The 19365-nt window shown below is 41.2% G+C and overlaps 1 protein-coding gene across 2 annotated transcripts; it reads right to left on the reverse strand.

Moving 5' to 3' along the window:
- Window positions 1-1027: 1027 nt before the first annotated feature.
- Window positions 1028-14697, reverse strand: serpinf2a (serpin peptidase inhibitor, clade F (alpha-2 antiplasmin, pigment epithelium derived factor), member 2a). 2 transcript variants are annotated; one of them, XM_085175275.1, is made up of 9 exons: window positions 14588-14697; window positions 11306-11374; window positions 10988-11213; window positions 8716-8859; window positions 8590-8632; window positions 8063-8208; window positions 7542-7684; window positions 5759-5954; window positions 1028-2245 (listed from the first exon to the last, which is right to left on the reverse strand). In XM_085175275.1, the coding sequence occupies exons 2-9, from the start codon at window positions 11357-11359 to the stop codon at window positions 1902-1904; spliced, it is 1296 nt and encodes a 431-aa protein (XP_085031401.1). In that variant the 5' UTR covers window positions 11360-11374; window positions 14588-14697; the 3' UTR covers window positions 1028-1901. The 2 variants fall into 2 exon arrangements, with proteins under 2 accessions (XP_085031401.1, XP_085031400.1); XM_085175274.1 differs by having other exon boundaries at window positions 1029-2245; window positions 14500-14645.
- Between the last annotated feature and the right edge of the window lie 4668 nt (window positions 14698-19365).

Here is a 19365-nt window from a genome sequence, read left to right on the forward strand (position 1 = left end):
GCTTTATTTTGGTTTATTAACTCCATTGTTTCTGCACAGTGCTGCTGAAGGTCATGGGCAGCCTCATCCTGTGCGTAAAGAGATTTCTCCAGATTGTTCAAATCGTTTGATGATATAAAATACTCTGATCAGATATTCAGCTTTCACTGTAAACGTTGATGAGCACTACTCTGTAGCTGTATTTGTAGATGTTTAGATGCAGTTTTTTGTAGATTAATGAACCGTCTACTGAAAATGAACCTGATTGGCTGCCCATCCATCCGTTTCTTTACTTGTTACTTTTGTTTCTTTTTCAGCATCTTTCGTTTATTTATTTTTTGGCACCATCCCAACTTTTAGTGTCGATAACATTTTTCATGCAATGTCTCTCTTTCAACATCTGATATCAAATCATTGCGGCCTGTTTTTTATACAGAGTCTTGACTTTGGACTTCTGTGACCTGACAATGCAGCGAGTCAATGACAGCAATAAGAAAAGTAGTGTTTTGTTAGTGTTAGTGTGGCTAATGGCTGCTAGCACCACAACATATAACATACTGATGCTATGTGACAAATCGTAGGTATGTTACATGTTCAAAGGCACGAGAGCCAATGAATCCATACATGTAAAAGTGTTTTACATTCTGATCCTGAATCCCTTTGGAAAACGCTATCTGACACAGTTAAAGTTATGGTTAGGGCTGGATTGGAGGACTGGAAACTGCTCAAGCACGTGTTACAGCCGTGAGCTGTAATTCTCAAAAGAGAATCCGGAGCGTCTCATAAGGATGCAGAAGGATACCTCTGTGACAAATCATCGGTATGTTACGCATCGAGAAAGCTCTCGCTGGCATTGATAGGGAAACAAATGATCTATAAAAACTGTACCGTGTGTGACTGACTGCCTCCGCTAAACTGTGAGCTGCTACGTTCCTTCTCCTTTGTTCTGTCACTCACACTGGATGTTGATTAAGTTAAATTTCTGAAAAAATCTGTTTCTGTGTTTTGAGACAACAGAACGACTGACGGATTACTTTAAAGTAACCTGTAAACTACAGGAAAATCATTAAGATGCACAAGAGACGTAGTTTGGAAACTATGCCAACATTCATTGTTTCAGGTCAGTTCAAAGCTGCATACACAGAAAGTGGCTGTTAAAGTACGAAGTACATTAAACCTGTGAAACCTGCAGCATACAAAAACTCATCTGTAGGTTATTTCATGATAAAATGTGTGTGGGTAATTTTTACTGTGTAACAGGTGTGTTAGCTTTTTTGTTTATTCCACTTCATCTCTTAAAATAAAACCAACACACTAAAAATGAAACTTCTGTAAGAAAACAACATTCATGATGCACAATTTTGTGGAAAACGTTTTTTTTGTATCAAACAACTTTTATGAATTTGTGTGTAAAGCTCTGAAATGCACCAGCAGTCACTGAACACTTCATCAGAAACCTAAAATGTTTTAAAATGTCATTGTTAAAAGTTTTTGCATGAACTTTTTGGAACAACCGATTCCTCTGCTTCCTCTGCTGTAATTCTAAATGCACTTTCATATCAGATGCGGCATGCACTGCACTCACGCTGCCACGCTGGCGCTTTCCTTGGCACAGCAGGAAACCGTTATTGTGCGGTGCAAACAATAGAACTGAATGTGTTTCAGAGCACAGCGCTGCATGTGCTGCTTCCAGCGTGAAAGGGCCATAAATCTGCTTTAAAGGGAAAATGACTGACACTTTTGAAAATAAGCTAATTTTGCTTTACAGAGAAGGAGTTAGGATAAAACACATAAGACATCAAGTATAATTAATGAACTTTAGAAGTGCTTTTACATGTATATTGATTTCCAGTCCCGTACTGTAAGCAAATCTAAATTGTTTATTTTCCCAAAATAAAATCTTTTCTTTAACTTTACACAGTTCAAAACTCAGGGAAGTCTATAGTACCATTCCCATTACCAGAGGTGGGTTTGTCTGACTGCTTGTTGTGGGACTCATCATTCAGCATGGGGTTGTCGGGGGCAGGGTTTGTGATGATGCCCATGAAGAGGGGGGTCAGGGAGGCGTCATCGACGAGAGCAAAAAGAAAAGGGGAGTTTACAGAGAACATGGAGACTGAGCGCATGGAGGTCACAACGGTGGTGGCCGAGGCCTCGACACCTTCTTCACTGAGTTCTATTGTGCTGGCGTGCCGGACGCCGGTCACCGTGAGGGGCTGGTCCGATATCCCAGAAAGGTCAGGACCAGAGAACAGAGAGCCAAGGCCTGGTAGATACAATGAGAGAGAGAAAAATGTCAAACGCTTGCAGACTAACAAGTCTTGGTCAGTCCCTGCAGGTAACAACAACTTGTGGAACCACACAATCTCATAAGTTTGGCTCTTTTTTTCATTCTCAGGACCAACATGAACGCTGAACTGGAGTAATAGTCAGTGGCGGTAAAATCAAGGTCTTTAAGTCTGACGTTATTAGCCATGTCTGGGCCCAAACTCCGCTGCAGTTGAAAAACTGTCTAAATTCTTTCATCTGTAATAAAATGATCACTGTGGCTGCTCTACCAGGTGTAAAAATTAAGTTTAACACGGTGGTCAGCACTGTTGCCAGCAAGAAGGTCCTGAGTGCAATTCCACCATCAGGCTGGGGTGGAGTTTGCATGTTTTCCCTGTGTTTGCGTGGGTTCTCCCCGGGTACTCCGGCTTCCTCCCACAGTCCAAAGACATGCACTTCGTGGGGATAGGCTAAATTACCCATAGGTGTGAATGTGAGTGCGTCTCTGTGTGTTAGCCTTGCGACCTGTCCAGGGTGTACCCCCGCCTCTCGCCCCGCGACCCTGAAAAGGATAAGCGGATGCGAATGGGATGGGGGATCCATGAGAACAGAATTTATTAAATTTAATGAAGATAGAAGTTAGCAGGAAGTTAGCTTGCTAGCTCCCATCTAAATATAATGTAGCATGTCCTGACTGAGAGATTTCTGAAACATTCAAACGTACAGCTCTGCTGTCACTTCCAACATAAATGAAGACAGAAAACTAAACAGCAGTGACGTTTGTAGGGTTACTGAAGTTTGGCTAGCTGGTATATAATGATGTGCTACGTGATCACTAGCGACACAGCTATGTTAGCATAGCATAAACACAGTGAAGGTGGAGGATGAACGCTAACTTTTTTTCCACTCGGTAAAAGTTAACGTGAGTGTTCTCGGTGGTCAGGAACAGATGCAATCGCATGGCAGGATGCTGTAAAAGGACCAAACTTCAGCAGGAGAACAACTGAGATAATCCATCCACAATACGAGGTTAGTCATTTATATACTGCTGCATGGGCTGGGCTGTAGTTACATCGTAAGGTTTTAAAAACTGAGCTTTAAAATGATTAGCAGTAATAAAAACCGAGAGAAGGCGACTGTGATTACTGACTGTTTTTAGGGGCTTTTTAAGATTAAATAGAACAAGATATAAAGCATTAAAACATGTTAAAAACACAAAAGCCTTATTAAACGCAGGGTCGTTTGGGCCCGGAAGCAGGATTCATCACGTCATCACTTAACCCTTTAAGACGTACCATAGAACCAAGTCCGCCAGAGCTTACTTTATATTTTTACATGCTGTAGTTCCATTTTTGGGAGCATTTCAAGTTGCTATACATCAATACAACTGTTATAGCCCATATTTTAATAATATGTATGCATTAAGTCCATAGTAACTACACTAATTGCAAAAAAAGTGCAATAAACTACAAAAGAATTGAAAATCGTTTTTGTTTGTTTTTTTTACATATATTTCAACTTGGAGAAATTTAAGAGGTTTATCCCTCAAAACTTTAAATGCAAAAAAGTTGCAAAAAATAGTTTACAACAACAGGAAATTTATTTTGAGTGTCTTCATAGTTTTATTTTTGAGATACACCAATTTTTATACACTGCAGGAAAAACGAAAAATTTGCAAAGAAAACAGCATATGCATCAAAATAAACTATTTCCAGCAGTGCAATTCGAGTTCTAAGCATCCCAGAAACTATTCAGAAAAGTATAAAGTCAAACATGACTTATAAAAACACCAGTATAGGCTTTCGAGGCCTACAAGTAAAAAACTACATTTTCCACGAAAATGACGTCACTTCCGGTTTTGGGCAGGAAATGGCGGACATGCGATCGTTTGCGCTGCTGTTTCAACGTAGGAAGTGTTACAAACAGCTGATCTGATCGGCAAAGCGTGTTTCTGGAATATTATGTTTTTGTTGCTGCAAGTGCTTTTTATGCAGTTTTTGCAAAGTTATATGTGGAAGGAAACTGTGACCGAGGACAAGCTGATGGCATAAGATGTAAGTACAACTCCTCCGGTTTCAAATGCAAAAAAAATTTTTGCGCTAGCTCACGTGGTTCCGGTTCTACAGGGATTTAAAAATAGTTACGCAAAACAGAGCGTGCAGCTCCCACCGGCTTTAAAGGGTTAAAGATTTTTTTGTGAGTTTTCACTGTGTTAAAGATGGATGAAAACTATTAAAACTCTCTTTGAATTCCAGCATAATTCTTTGTGTTTATTCTGCATTTACTTCATTGAATTGCGTAAATATCTGCTACAATCTTAAAATATAAAGTTGAAAAAATGTAATTGGAGCCAGGCTATTGATCAAGTAATTGCAATTAATAACAGAAAATTGTAAGATTAATTAGTTGTTTTTTTTTAATCTATTGACAGCAGTAATATGTATGTATGTATGTGTGTATATATATATATATATATATATATATATAGACTCAAGTACAGTCAACGGTCAAAGCCAAATAACATAAGGTAATTTTGAAATCTAAACTAAGGCATAAAAAATGTACCTTTACCCTGTCTTGCTCGAAGGCTTTTAAGTTTTTGTACATGTGTTTCTGTGTGTTAAAGTGTGCAAGTGAATAATTGAGTTCATGTAAGCCTTGAAAAGGCAATGTGGTGGATGCAATGAAGAGAAGTGAGCATATCAGCATTCAAGTTTGTGCAGTATCTTTAAAATAAAACCCATCCTGACTCTGAGTGGTGCTGACAAACTAGTTTATGTTAGGGTGCCAGTACAATCTGTGGTTATCTCAACTTCCATAACGTTGACCTCAAAGCTACACGGTTTCATAAAGAGTCAATAAATTCTGAACTTTACTGTTGGACAACTGCTATCTGTTGTTCCATTTTGTTTAAATACAACTTTAAGTGGCACTTAGCCAACATTTATTCGAGTTGCAAATACTGAATTTCAACTGTCTGATTAGTCAAAGGTCACCTAAACGTTTCTCTGTAGAGCACCCACAGTATGATTGTAGGGAGCCATCTAGGGTTGAATAGGTTACATCCACGCCCTTTAACACCCATATGGAAACACTTTTGACAGAAAATCTTCCAGTGTGTGTGATGAACTGAAGGTAAATGTCAGGAGACCGTGAAATCTGGAGGAGCTTGAGAGACTTGCCATAGAAGAATGGGCTTTGATTGCTCAGGAGAAGCATATGAGACTTGTTGAAAACTACAACAAGTGACTGCGACCTGTCAGTATCAGGAGATCTAAAAACTTTAGCCCTACTATGTTTTTTGTTTGTTTGTTTAATAATTTTGTTTCGGTGTTCATCCAAAATAAAACTGTGATGTTTTGAAAAACTGGTAGAAATTACATGCTCTGTTTAACAGTTCATGGCTATAAATAAAATATTCATAACAGGACTAACACTTTTGTCCTCAACTGTAAGACCAAGGAAATCCTCGAAATTCAAGATGTCTTCAGTGACTCGTTCAGTTTCTTACCCATGTTGGTCAGAGCCGCCTGGAGCTCCTTTTGGTACTCCAGCTTCAATTTAGGCAAGTTCACCTGCATCAGTTTCTCCTGAGGTAGAGATCTGTAGAGGTCGGAGATGTTTAGTTTGGAAAGCACTGACAACAGGTTTCCTCTGGGAAGGATGATTAAGAAGCTGGTGTTTCCCTTGAAGGGAAAACTGGCAACCTGGACAAGAGAAAAGGATACTTTGTCTGTGTCTTTTCCCCAACTTCATCTCAACATATAAACTAAAAGTTGAAGGGAACAGGCTGGAAGATGAGCCTTGCAACTTTGGATGGGAAACTGAGAAATCATTTGTAACTTTTGTTGTTGCCTTTGGTATGAGACCATGGATTAACCTCCTGAGAACCAGCCTATTCATTTATGTCCTCTGTAAAGTACTTTTGTGTTTGGTCTATATCTTTTGATGTCTTTGAGCTATCCTAATACGTCCTTTTTAAACAAAGAGTCTCTGTGGCTTTTAAACCGCAAAACACGCTGCGCCAAAAATTGGTCCACCCCAAGGATCGGGTCCCCGACACAAACAGAGTAACATAGTGTACGCTGTGAAGTGCAGGAGGATTGCCAGGATTTATACATCGAGGAAACCAAACAACCTCTGGCTGAGAGGACGGACCAGCACAGCAGAGCGACCTCGTCAGGACTCTGCAGTCTATTTACACCTACAGGCCAGTGGACACTCTTTCAAGGATGAGGATGTAACATCCTGGACAGGGAGGAACGCTGGTTTGAGGGCGGAGTCAAAAAGGCCATTTACGTGAAAAGGGAAAGACCATCTCTGAATGGAGGAGGGGCCTAAGGGTCCATCTGTCACCATCTTACATGCTGTGATTGCAGCCATTCCCCAACTCCCTGTGAATGGTACTCATGGCCATTGATCAGTGAGCATGACAAGTTGTATATTAATGATCAAGGAGCTGACCTCATTATGCAAATGTACTGTTTATAAGGTTGGGCAAAGCTGCAGTCAGCTGTGACTGAAGAAGTCACTTATGAGTGACGAAACGTTTCTCCCACTGAAAACGTCCAGATGAACAGAATCAACTTTTGGGACTAATAAGTCCTGGTGTATTAAATAGCTCAGCGGTCTCCAACCTTTTTTGCGCCACGGACTGGTTTATGCCCGACAATATTTTCATGGACCGGCCTTTAAGGTGTCGCGGATAAATACAACAAAATAAAACTAGTACCGGTACTTAAAAAGAAGATTTATTCATAACACACGTGAAAAGACCCAGGAAAACCGAGTTAACGATAAAAACTATAAAAACTATAACAAAATAACGCTGAAAACCGATAAAAACCCTGAAAACCAAACATTTCACACCTGAGCCTCAACTCTCGCAGCCCGGTACCAAACGACTCACGGACCGGTACCGGTCCGAGGCCCGGGGGTTGGGGACCGCTGAAATAGATGACATCCGGGGCTTTACATTGATATCTCGTGTGTTTAACTCCAAAGAGGAAGTCAAAGGAGCTTGCAAAGAAAAGCGTCTGGACTTCTTTAAGAAGTCAAGATGTCCAAAGAGGAAGGAAATCAAAAAAGGTTTAATAGGAAGATTCATTTTTCTTTGGTTCTCAGGATTAAGGCATGGCATAGGTGAGCTTCCACAGCTGCTATAAGACAAACAAATTTAAGATTTTTATAGAATTTAAAAAAAATAACTAATCTTGAGATCTTATCACAAACAACAAATATCACATGGTTTCTGTCTATGTTAAATGTTGTGCTACCCCAGACGTTGGTGTTACCTGTGCTTCCAGCTTGGACTCATACATCAGGCGTAAAGGGTACTGGACAGATTTCATCATGTCCACTGACACAGAGTTCTGGCTGTCCAAGTAAAACTCTCCCTTTGATGTTGCTTGTGGGTCAAACTGTGTTTGCCACTGACCTGATGAAAAGTGGAAAAAAGTCAGAATCATTAGCAACTTAAATTCAGTTTATTTCTCACTTGTTAAAGCGGCTGCAGATAATCACACTGCATCACGGCTTGTCTTTACAGTGCTCATTAATAGCATAGATGCTTCCCTGGTTTGCACAATGTGCTGTCTGGTTATATGACAGTGGTACTGTTTCTTGATAATGATGTCCTCCCTGGCCAGGACAGATTTTTGTTTTTTGCAATTTTCACAATTGTGAGAGCTTTTTTCTCCCGTTAGAAAACTTTGATGTATTTGTCCTGTTAATGAGCAAAGATTCAGCTTTTTTCCATCTTTTCTCTGACTGTAAAACACAATAATGACGAGTTTTGTTTTGTGGAGTGGGTCACCTTTGAAGTATACAGCATTCATGAGCATAAGCACCACGTCATGTGGAATACTTTCCAGGAAGTTGGGGATGTGTCCGTTGGTAACATTCTCCACCCATTGGTTGACCTCGTCCATAGAGACTAAAGGAACAGGCTGTGATTTGTACCTGGAAGATTCATATCAACATGGCACATACAAGACAAAAGTAATGAACAGACATTTAAGAGAGGTATCTATTCTCATTTTTACCTATTTTTGTTACCTGCATCAAATATAAAATTATATATTTTAACATGACGTTTTGTATTATGCAGTGAACATTTCTGCTCATGCTCTCAGGCCCTCTTTAGCTTTCTTCTTAATATCTTAATTGATTTTGAGCATTGTTGCACCACCTAGCAAACTGTAAAACCATAAACAAACAAGAACATATGAAACAAAGTAGATTTATCCATTTATTCCACCAAAAAAGTGTCTTTTGTCTCCAAATTAAACTTGGCTGCTTCTCTGGAACTTTGTGCAATACTTTCCCAAATGTAAATTATACCTGCGCAGAGACTCTTCAACAAAGGACGCCTTCACTTTAAATCCTGAGAGGGAAAGGATAGGAAAGTCCAGATTTATACCAATCTTACGATAAATCCCCACAAGTACAATATTCATCATCTCATACCTGGCTTCAGGTACATGCGTGCCGCTACCTCCAACGATGTGTGGCTAAAATGAGGTACAAGGCTTCCCAGTGCATGATGGTAGCATGCCAGACCGTGGGCATGAAGGGTCTTTAGTAGCAGCTTCTCTGTCTCAGTGCGAGCGCCTTCGAGAAAAATCAGATCACATAATAAAATCAATAAAATCAATACCAGCTCCTGAACTTCATCACAGCATGTCTGCTTCTGTCTTGTGTGGAAAAGTACTAAATGTAAGCTGTTGGTGTTCATGATGTTTGTTCCTTTTGCATGTGGACTGCCACAGAAAAAAGAAACATTAGACAAACAGCTTCTTTGTAGTTGAATGAAACCACATTTAAAACCAGATCAGAATTACTGGCAGACTTTCTGTTGTTTGGGGTTCAGGAGTTGTGCTTCTCCTATTTTGATATTAATTCTGTCTCTCTTGTTCACTTTAAGTTCAAACCAAACTTTCAGCCAGCTGCACAGCAAATTCAAAAGTGTTACATGTTTTGGTGTTAGTAGTCTTAGAGTTAATTTTACTCTAAGTAGAGTCACATTCTTTTAATGTAACTCTGAGGTGTAAAATGATAGTAGTTAAAATCGAGTGTTAAAAATGAGTGTTTCTATGTCAAACCTGGAGGTGTTACAATGGAAACATTAACTCTTGACCTCTGAACTCCTACAGGGGTTATGACACCAATAGAGTAAATTCACAGACTCCGCCCCGAGCACCATAGGCTCCAATCGAAGCTGAAGTGAAGCCGTTTCAGAACATTTTGCTCTACATATTTGAGTTGTTTGCCATGCTTGGTAAGTCATTTTTTCAAAGATTGTTTCAATTATTATTATTAGCTTTTACTTCTGTGGCTCTTTGGAGTTGAGACAAAGCTGTGTGAAAGGCATTAGCCATGTTGCTCGCTGATAGCATAATATTCTGTTTTAGCTAGCTGAAAGGCATTAGCCATGTTGCTCGCTGATAGCATAATATTCTGTTTTAGCTAGCTGAAAGGCATTAGCCATGTTGCTCGCTGATAGCATAATATTCTGTTTTAGCTAGCTGAAAGGCATTAGCCATGTTGCTCGCTGATAGCATAATATTCTGTTTTAGCTAGCTGAAAGGCATTAGCCATGCTGCTCGCTGATAGCATAATATTCTGTTTTAGCTAGCTGAAAGGCATTAGCCATGTTGCTCGCTGATAGCATAATATTCTGTTTTAGCTAGCTGAAAGGCATTAGCCATGTTGCTCGCTGATAGCATAATATTCTGTTTTAGCTAGCTGAAAGGCATTAGCCATGTTGCTCGCTGATAGCATAATATTCTGTTTTAGCTAGCTGAAAGGCATTAGCCATGTTGCTCGCTGATAGCATAATATTGTGTTTTAGCTAGCTGAAAGGTATTGTTTGTGGGCAAATACCACAGCCTTGAAAAAAAGCTTGCATGTGAATTTTCAGTCAAACCTTTGGGCAAATACGCCTAAAACAATGTCTAGAATGTGAAATGTTGGTATAATGGTGCTACTTGAAGCCTGAAAATGATCCCCCATAAAAAAAACGAGCAAACAGCAGTAGCAGACGTCCTGACTGAGTTCTACGTTAGCATTTAGATCCCTCCAGAGTTTTGTGCACACGGTTTAGGTGAAAATGAAAAAGGTTGAGGTTTTACATTTAGTTCAGTATTACCTGTTGCCTGTGTCCTTGTCTTTTGGGAAAATACTTTACACAAGTAATGGCTCAAAGAGGATTCCTTTTTTTTACTGTGCTTGATTTGTGCCATTAATTAGTGTCAACTAATTTTTATTCAATCTCCACAGAGGATATGCTTGTGAAGATGGAATATGGGGGAGAGCAGAAGTGCGTTGAAGTTTCACAAAGTGGTGAATGAAGGACATGCATATTGCATTGAAGAAATAAGTGATGAGAATGCTGTTATTTGCATTTACCAGCTCACCTATGTCAGACCTTTTGATAAACAAAGTTCCAATGAAAGTGAGAACATTTAATAGTGTTGAAATCAAATTTGACAGTGTTAATTTGGACATGCTGGATTTGCTGTGTGGCACTGGATACAACGAAGTCAAATATCAAACTTCATTAGAAGGAGGAAATGACCATTTTTAACACTGTTGACAGTAAAGCCCAGACCAGTGCCTCATCTTCATATTTTCAGGAAGTGATCAAGAATTTCACAGGTTTCGTCTTGTGACCGTGCTCGCAAATCATATTTCACAACGTTTGTCAGATAAAGAGATGAACCTCTAACCCACAACTGACCTAAGGTGAGTTGACCGAGGGCAAAAGCTAGGCTGAGCGGTGAGAGGATGACGTTGGGCTGCTGTGAACTAACAGGAAGATTTTCCAGGAGCTGCAAACCCAGTTGCTCGGTGGCCTTTCCTATGGCCCTGTGTGCCTCAGGGCTGAACGCTCCTCCACAGCTGCCACCCTCTGACGCCTCATCTTCTGTTATACTGACACTTGTAGGTGCTGGACTGGGCTCCTCCTGAAGACATGAGAATAGACTGGGTTATTTTCTAGTGTACAGTTACACAGGAAGTATTTCCCCTTAGTTGTTTAGACTGAGGTTCTTCTTACAGTGAGTCCCAGATGGCAGAGACAAAGCAAGAGAAGAAGAGGATATAGCTTCATCTTTGAACAGTCAACCTGAAAATGTAAGGAAGAAGAACATATTTCATTTTAATGAGAATTATTATTCATCAACAGCAAAATGGAAATGGAAAGAGCCATCAAAGTCCGACCCTGGAGACATCCCAGATACGTGTACAGACTCTTTTTTTAAGATTTGATTGAGTTTTTAACTGATTAAAAGAATTCAGGCACCAGTTTCCCACTGAAAGTCCCACTGGGTGCAATTCATTGATTTTTATTTATTTACTTTATAAAATGTTACTTTCTTATTTTCCTTATTACTAATTTAAGTCTTTTAACCAGAAAGAACACAGCTACAGAAATGCTGAAAAAATATTATCCAGCAGTGGTTTTTCCATTTGCACCAATAAGAGCGCAGCTACAGTGATGTCACTCGCTGGTTTCGCCATCCCAATCTTGTTTTGTGTTTTGATGTGATGAGCTAGACAACAACAACAATGTTTTAAAAATCATGTTACCATGTTAACACAGTGTATGAGTTACACCTCAGAGTACACCTGAGGCTCAGGGCTGGACTGGGACAAAGAAACCAGCCCGACTAGAGACCGGCCCACCAGGTGTTACAGGAAAAACCATAAAGCCTTTGAATGAAAACAAACGTCGTTGTCACAGTGATGGACACTGTCTTGTTGGTATATATGTATCAATCTGATAAACTTAAACCTACACCATCCTCCCTGTTCTGGTATTCTAAACAGTACTTAGCCGAAACCCAAAGAGTTGGTCGAGTTAACCTCCTGAACTTTCTACAACACATGGTGGAAACCTGAAAACAGAGAAGACTAGAGGTGAGACATGACCATTACTGAATATTAAAAATAAATGACAGATTTAGTGATATTTTCATAAACTATTTATTTACCACATCAATAAACAGCATTTTTTTCTAACATGGCTTTAAAAAGTGAAAGGAGACAGAAAGACAGGTGAGAAAGAATCAAACTTAACTGACTTTTTGATGGCATTTTACACACAGTACTGGTACAGTATCTAGAAAACGTGGGAAAATACTGGCATCATGTACGGTACTTTCTTCTGAGGAAATTATGTTGGGACCCTGAAAAAAACTTAATATGTGCAATAATGAATTTCTATAAATTTGACATCAGATGAAAACTTTGGTTGTAAGATTCGGATAATTATTTATTAAAAGCGAGACATTTTAAATGAGAATAAGAAAGTATTTCTTTGTGCCCCCTCTCCCTGTTAATGCCCTACCTGCCCCCCTGGCAACACTTTGCTAGACCCGCCCCTGCACAGTTACCAGCTGTCAGCTACATAGAAAAGGATCCTGGTGTTATTTGTCTCTCAGAAACAGTCAAAGGAGCTTGCAAAGAAAAGCGTCTGGACTTCTTTAAGTTGCTTGAAGATGTTTCACCTTCATCTGAGAAGCTTCTTCAGTTCTAAGGTCAAATGGTGGAGAGTCCCAGATTTAAACCTAGTGGGAGTATCTTCAAGCAACTTAAAGAAGTCCAGACGACTACGATGACCTGGATGACTGAGAACCTTCACAGACTCTCTCAGAAACAGTTCATAACTTCAACTCATTCATGTCACCTAAAAGGTAAACCTGTTTCTCCATCACCTGTTCAGCTCTGATGATTCAGTAAGGACAGTGTTTCCCTCTCACCACATATCCAAACCGAGACCAGCAGCTTTACAGCTGTGGCTCCAGCAAACATCAGCTGATACTAGAAATTAATATTAAATAAATTCTAACAACAGCTGATCAAGCTTAAACGTGCTGCTGTTGTTTAGCGCGACATTTGCTGGTTTCCTGTTTCTGGTGCAAAGCGGGCGATAAACAAACAAGAGAGAAAAGCTGATCAGCTGATCATTGATCAGTTTCATGATTGAAGTAGCAGCAGGAGAGGGAGGGGGGAGAATGAGAGAAGAAGAGGCAGCTGTGCAGCAAAGACAGAATCACTCCAGCTTTGTGTCTTTTTTTTTATTGTAGCTGAAGTCCGAGACAAATCGCGTTTATTTTCAGCTCAATAGGAAACGCGTAATATTAACTCTGAATACCAGAGGATGCCGTTTTTTACTGGACGGTTGGCAACTCTACTAACTAACCTTATGAATAAAATAAAGTTCACTATCAGTAACATCAAAGCACCACCCAGCTGTATAGAAACTCCATCATGCTAGCTAGCGAGTACGAGTTATTGTAACTTACTGTAAAAAGTCAGCACAACGAAAATAAACTCCACCTAAACTTGGTTTATATCTGACCAGACAGACTGCAGGTCATAACTTCTTACCTGAAGCTCAGTTCACCTGACACTCGCACCAGCGGCCGCCTCGGGTCTCTCCACCTCCCCTTTCCCCCATCCACCTGCTGGCCTCCACCACTTGCTAATTTTACTGAATCTGTGAAAGCTCCACCATAGCCACTACCAATCTGTCCAATCCGCCACCTTTCACTGTTTACACGGTTACAAAAAAAAGACGACAACAACAACAAAACGTCGGCCCATTTAAAACGAAAAATTACCATCGGCCCACTGGGCATTTGCCCGGTATGCCCGATGGCCAGTCCAGCTTTGCCTGGGGCTCAGGGAAACTGGTTCAGAAATATTCTGTACTGGACCTAAACGCTGAACAAGTAGGGTTCACGTCCTGTTCTGAATGCTAAAGGAAACCCAGAACATCCCTGTGGTGACAGTTGTGTCTCATCTTCTAGGAACCAAAGATAACAGTAAATCTACATGTGGAACATCCAGTATTACCCAGTATAGCCTGGACCAGTTTAAGATGGAACATCTGCACACCTATGCTCCTCAGTATGAAAGCTTTCAGGGTTATTGATATGTAAATACTCCCTCGCTAGGTTCAGACTCAGTTGACGTTTCAGATATGGCTGCTGTGTTTACCAGGAGACTAAAGGTTACTGTTTCAGAACCTCTTTTGGCTGCAGTACGCAGCATACACAGAACAGAACCGCATAAATACACCATCACTACATAAAAGGAGGCTCACCATTGTATACATACTGCTCTGCAGAGTGCACTTCAACATGTAAGAACTTACGTACAGATATTGTAGTTAAAAGTTAAAAATGTTTCTCTAGAGATTAAATGCACAAAGGTTTCAGTAGATGAAGACGTCCTTGAACTCACCTGGTTTTTGTCCGACGTGGAGACAGAAGATGGGATCAAAAGGGTTTAAAAGGTGAGATAAAATAAAAGTAAAGAAAGACAAACCAACCTTCTCCAGGCTGGACAGCGTAGCGCCTGGACCCGACTACTACCACCCCTCTGCTGGCTGGTTAATGATCAACTCGGTGCCTGCTGCCGCCACGCAATGTAAAAAACATCCTACAGTCTGACAGACAAGCTGCTTCTCAAACTGTAGGATGTTTCCCTGCACAAGCTGCCAGACTGAAAACACTGCTGGGACGTTATTTAGCTTCAATGAACAGGAAGGAGCCAAAGTTCCTCTCGAAGTAATACTACGATGCAGTACTTTCTCTTAATGTTAACTTTACAGTCCAAAATACTTTCTGCATACAGCGAGTCCCCTTCACCAACACAGGTTTTACTTTGAAAGTCACAGCTCACACAGAACAGCAGTTATGGTAAAAAACACTGACAGCGTACACATGGTGTAAATAAGTCATGAAGCCTCTGGATAAATGTTTACTTTAGTGAATCTAAAATTAACTATAAATTTTACTGACAGACATATTTATTATCACATTTGTTGTTTTTTACTGTACAAGGAGACTTTTTTTTAGCAACAGTGCAAGAAACTTTGTTATATTTTATATTTTTGTTATATTAAACCTGACAGCGAAGTTTCAAACTCCACCAATCATTTGGCCCCCTGGAAACATCTGGAAAATTAAACAATCACGCCGTCTGGCACAAAAACACCAACGAGCTGGGAAAACGCGTCATAAAGAACTGGAGCAGCAGCATACTGCTGTTTGATTTCAGAGCCAAAGATTATAACTTGTTAGGTGCAGGCTGGTATTTTATAATCATTAAGTGCAGTTTGAAAATGATTGTTTGCTGAGAAAATGTGTAGAACCATAAACAAAGAAGCCTCTTTCTGCACAAGTCAGCACAAGTCAGGTTACTAAAACAGCTCAGCTCAAATAAGTGTGACGAAGCTGTGCCCAGTTAGACTTCAAGGTAAAATGATAAAAGCTTAATTAATTTAATACCAACGTTGGGCCGCAGTAACAAAGCTGCAGCAAAGCAAATAAACATCAATTAGACTTCACAATGAAAGCGAAGTTAAACATAGCTGCACAGCTGGACTGAAACAGTTTCTTGTGCAACGATCCTCCACTTTGGAGCCTTCGTGTTGCCGTGCACATACGTTCAGCAGAGAGTGGGCGAGTGTTTGTCTTGTTCTGACCGCCGGGTTCCAGCCCGACGCCCCCACAGAGCAGCTCAGAAACAAACACCGTCCTCCCTCCGCCTACAACCACTTTCACCCTCGAGTTTCACCACAGCTTCCATTATAAGTGAACTAATTCAAGAGTCGCTCCTGTTACTGTTCAAATGACGAACATTTGAGATTTCAGCAGTTTAGCGCACGTTTAGCTGCGTGGCTTTGCTTTTTTTTGCTGACTGTGCATACAGACTAACCTACACGTGCCCTCTCGACCCCGTCTGTTGGTGTAGATAGAGCGGTTCACTGAGGCTACGATCAAACATGCAGGCGTGTGTTTGAATGAAGGTTTCAGCTTTAGTTTGGGGAATTATCTCCACATGACGATGCAAAAGCCAAACCCAAGTGCTGTGAAGAGAAGATGTGACCCTAACCACACAGACGAAGGACTCGCCTTCAAGATTCAAAGTGTTTATTGTCATGTGTACAGAAGAAATAGCGTTTCTCTGTGCAATGAAATTCCTCCATTTGCTGTTCAAACACAAATGTCAAGTTAGGTAAAGTTTAAAAAGAATGTGATAAATAAGATAAAAATAAGGACAGAAAAATAATGGAAGATAAATAAATAAGTACAAAATATAAGTGAAGACAAGTGTGGTGTGCAGATGTCAAAGTAGACGGATGTACAAAGGAGCTTAATGTGCAAAAAACATGTGCAAAGTGTCCTGATGTGCAAAATTGCATTTGAGGTAGTTCAGCTGTTCAAGAGTCTGATGGCAGTGAGGAAGAAGGAGTTGTTGAGTCGAGATGTTCTAGATTTCTCACTTCATCACTTTCACCTTCGCCCCGAGGACAGAAGTGTGAACAGTGTTGGGGGTGCGTGGGCTCTCCTCTGGAGTCTGCGATGGTAGATGCTCTGCAGAGAGGCCAGCGGAGTCCTGGTGATCTTCTCTGTAGGCGTTCGCGGTCCGTAGCAGTAGTGCTGCTCTGCTAGACGCTGCTGAGGATCTTGGCAGACAAACCAAATTTCCTCGGCCTCCTCAGGAAAGCCTCTCCTGAGCCTTCTTGACCAGCTGTGTGGTGTTCAGTGTCCACGTGAGGTCCTCTGAGATGAGCTGCTCACTCTTTCCACTTCACGCTCCCGGATAAACAGCGGCTGGTGAGGCCTCCTCTTCTTCCTCATGTCCACTTTCATCTCCTTTGTTTTATCAGTGTTGAGGGTGAGGTTGTTGTCCTCACACCATGACACCAGACCGGCCACCTCTCTGCTGTAAGCCGCCTCCTATGATGTTCTCTTTGTTGGAGGCGACACAGTCGTGGGTGTACAGGGTGTAGAGGATGGGACTGAGGACGCAACCCTGTGGGACGCCAGTGTTTGTAGTAATGTTGGCTGAAATCCTGTTGGCGATCCTGATGGACGGCGGCCTGCCAGTCAAACAGTCCTGTAGCCAGTCACAGAGGGTGGGGTGCAGGCCGAGTTTTGCCAGCTTGTGGATGAGTTTGTGTGGGATGAGAGTATTGAAGGCGGAGCTGTAATCAACCAATAGTACCCTGATGTAGGAGTCATTGTTTCTAGGTTGGAGAGTGAGTAGTAAAGGGCAGCAGCGATGGCGTCTGACGTGGACCTGATACTGCAGGGGATCCAGAGTGTCTGGGATGTTGCTCTGGATGTAGGCCAGCGCCATTCTCTCAAAACACTTTGCAATAATTGGAGTGAGTGCAACTGGTCTGTAGGCGTTTAGGCAGGTGGCTGGGCTTTTCTTGGGGTGAGGGATCATAGTTGTGGTTTTGAAGCATGTGGGAGCGACGCTCTGGCTGAAGGAAAGGTTGAAGATGGAGACGAGAACATCAGCCAGCTCGTTAGCACATGCTTTAAGGGCCTGTCCAGGGATGGTGTCTGGTCCTGCTGCCTTGCGGGGGTTGATCTTCCTCAGGATTTTGTGTACTTGGTCTATTGAGACCGCTGGCCGGGGCGCGGGTCGGGTGATCTGCATTCTCCTTGTGCATCTAAAAAGTTTCACCTCTTTGGCCAAAACACTGAGAAAAAGCAGCATTTTACAAAATACCCACATATGTGTGGACAAGACCTGGGAATTATTACATTATTGGTTTAAAGTGATTCAGTAATATTTATGGCTTATTACTGGCTGACTCGCGGGGGTGGGCGTGGAAAGGATTTTGGCCCGATCCGCCATTTTCGGGGGTCTAAACAAAGCGCAAGCGAAAAAGGAGCGAAAGCACACACAACAGCCATGGTTCGTTCTTGCTGTGTGGTCGGCTGCAATGTTCGATCACACGACCGGCAAGAGAATAAGCTTGAAAAGGGTTTATCTTTTCATTCTTTCCCAACCTGGAAGCAACCTGAGGCAGCTCGTGTGTCGATGTTAGCAAACGAAGGCGTCTAGCCTGGATAGCAGCTGTGAGACGAGCTCCAGTTCTCTTCCATCTCCAAATATCTGTTGGTGCTCCAGACATTTTCATTCCGGTAAGTTCTAAATATGTTCATATCACTCTTTATAGCCTATTAGTTTTATTTTCGATGCGCTCTGAGCTCATAGCAAATTAAAACAAATATCCTACTGAGTGATTTTGCAGAACTACCTTCTATTTATAGAGATGCTAATTATTTGGCATCATTGCAGCAAACCAGCCAATGAAATGGATGAAACATCATGACTGAGTTCCAGCGCTACACAAGGGTCCTGCTTCAAACAAACCACCATGCCAATCAGATTACTTCTTCCATGTGAGGGTGAAGAGGTGACCCTTCAGGATAAGATGGTGAAGGTTTGCTGCGTTTGGTGAACAGTGTGATAATAAAACCAGGGAAAAATGAAACCTGCTCCTGTTAAACATTCCGTTTGCTGTATAAATAGCGGTATTTTTTCAAAAGATACAGTAATTAAAGTAATGTTAGTAGTGGGTGATATCATGTAAACACTGTCATGATTTTATGTAAACATTTTGTCACTTGTAAACTATAAATGACATCATCATTGTACCTGATGTGATGTTCTATAAAGTGGTTTTAATAATAATAAAAAAGAGGCAAATATTAGTTTGTTTCTTTATTCAATTTTTGAACAGTGATACTCAGTCATTACATATTCAGTAAATGCAAATTATTTACACGGCAGTGCACTACAGGCACAAATCTAGACCCCTAGATAAAACATTATGGCATTATAGCAGTGACAACTCCTCCACAGTAGCAGGTGGGACTTTTCTTTTTTGAGGACCTTTTACCTGTCACTACAGATGGTCTGTTTATGTTTTGATCAAGAGCCTTTTTTTGGGCAGCTGAAGAGGAGAAGTCTATCTTATGGCCAACCTCTGACTGTATCTTGGTCACATTACCCAGCAAAACCCAGTATGCAGGTTCATCTGTAACAGTCCTTGTGCCACAGATAATCACTGTTGCTTCTACTTTAAACAGAAGAGCAGTGACGTGGCTGCAGGTCTCCACGACTCCGGCCTCACAGGTGCAGTGGGCGGCTTCAACCTTCCCTGTGATGCTCACAGTGACCCATGGCTGCAATGCTGGTTCATTCAGTCTTTGAGAGTGCAGGACCTGAAACAGACAAAGTTAATTTAAAGACAAGCACTATGAGCCAAGGCCGACATAAATGTGTTTAATCTACTTT

The sequence above is a fragment of the Neolamprologus multifasciatus genome, chromosome 10 (genome assembly GCF_963576455.1).
Source record: "Neolamprologus multifasciatus chromosome 10, fNeoMul1.2, whole genome shotgun sequence".
Classification (NCBI taxonomy): domain Eukaryota; kingdom Metazoa; phylum Chordata; class Actinopteri; order Cichliformes; family Cichlidae; genus Neolamprologus; species Neolamprologus multifasciatus.

Coding starts and splice junctions, on each gene's coding strand:
- serpinf2a (XM_085175275.1), bottom strand. CDS start 11,359: ATGAAGCTATATCCTCTTCTTCTCTTGCTTTGTCTCTGCCATCTGGGA. Junction 7,685..8,062: donor GAATGCTGTATACTTCAAAG/GTGACCCACTCC, acceptor ACTTTTCATCAG/GTCAGTGGCAAACACAGTTT. Junction 2,246..5,758: donor GGCGGCTCTGACCAACATGG/GTAAGAAACTGA, acceptor TGTATCTACCAG/GCCTTGGCTCTCTGTTCTCT.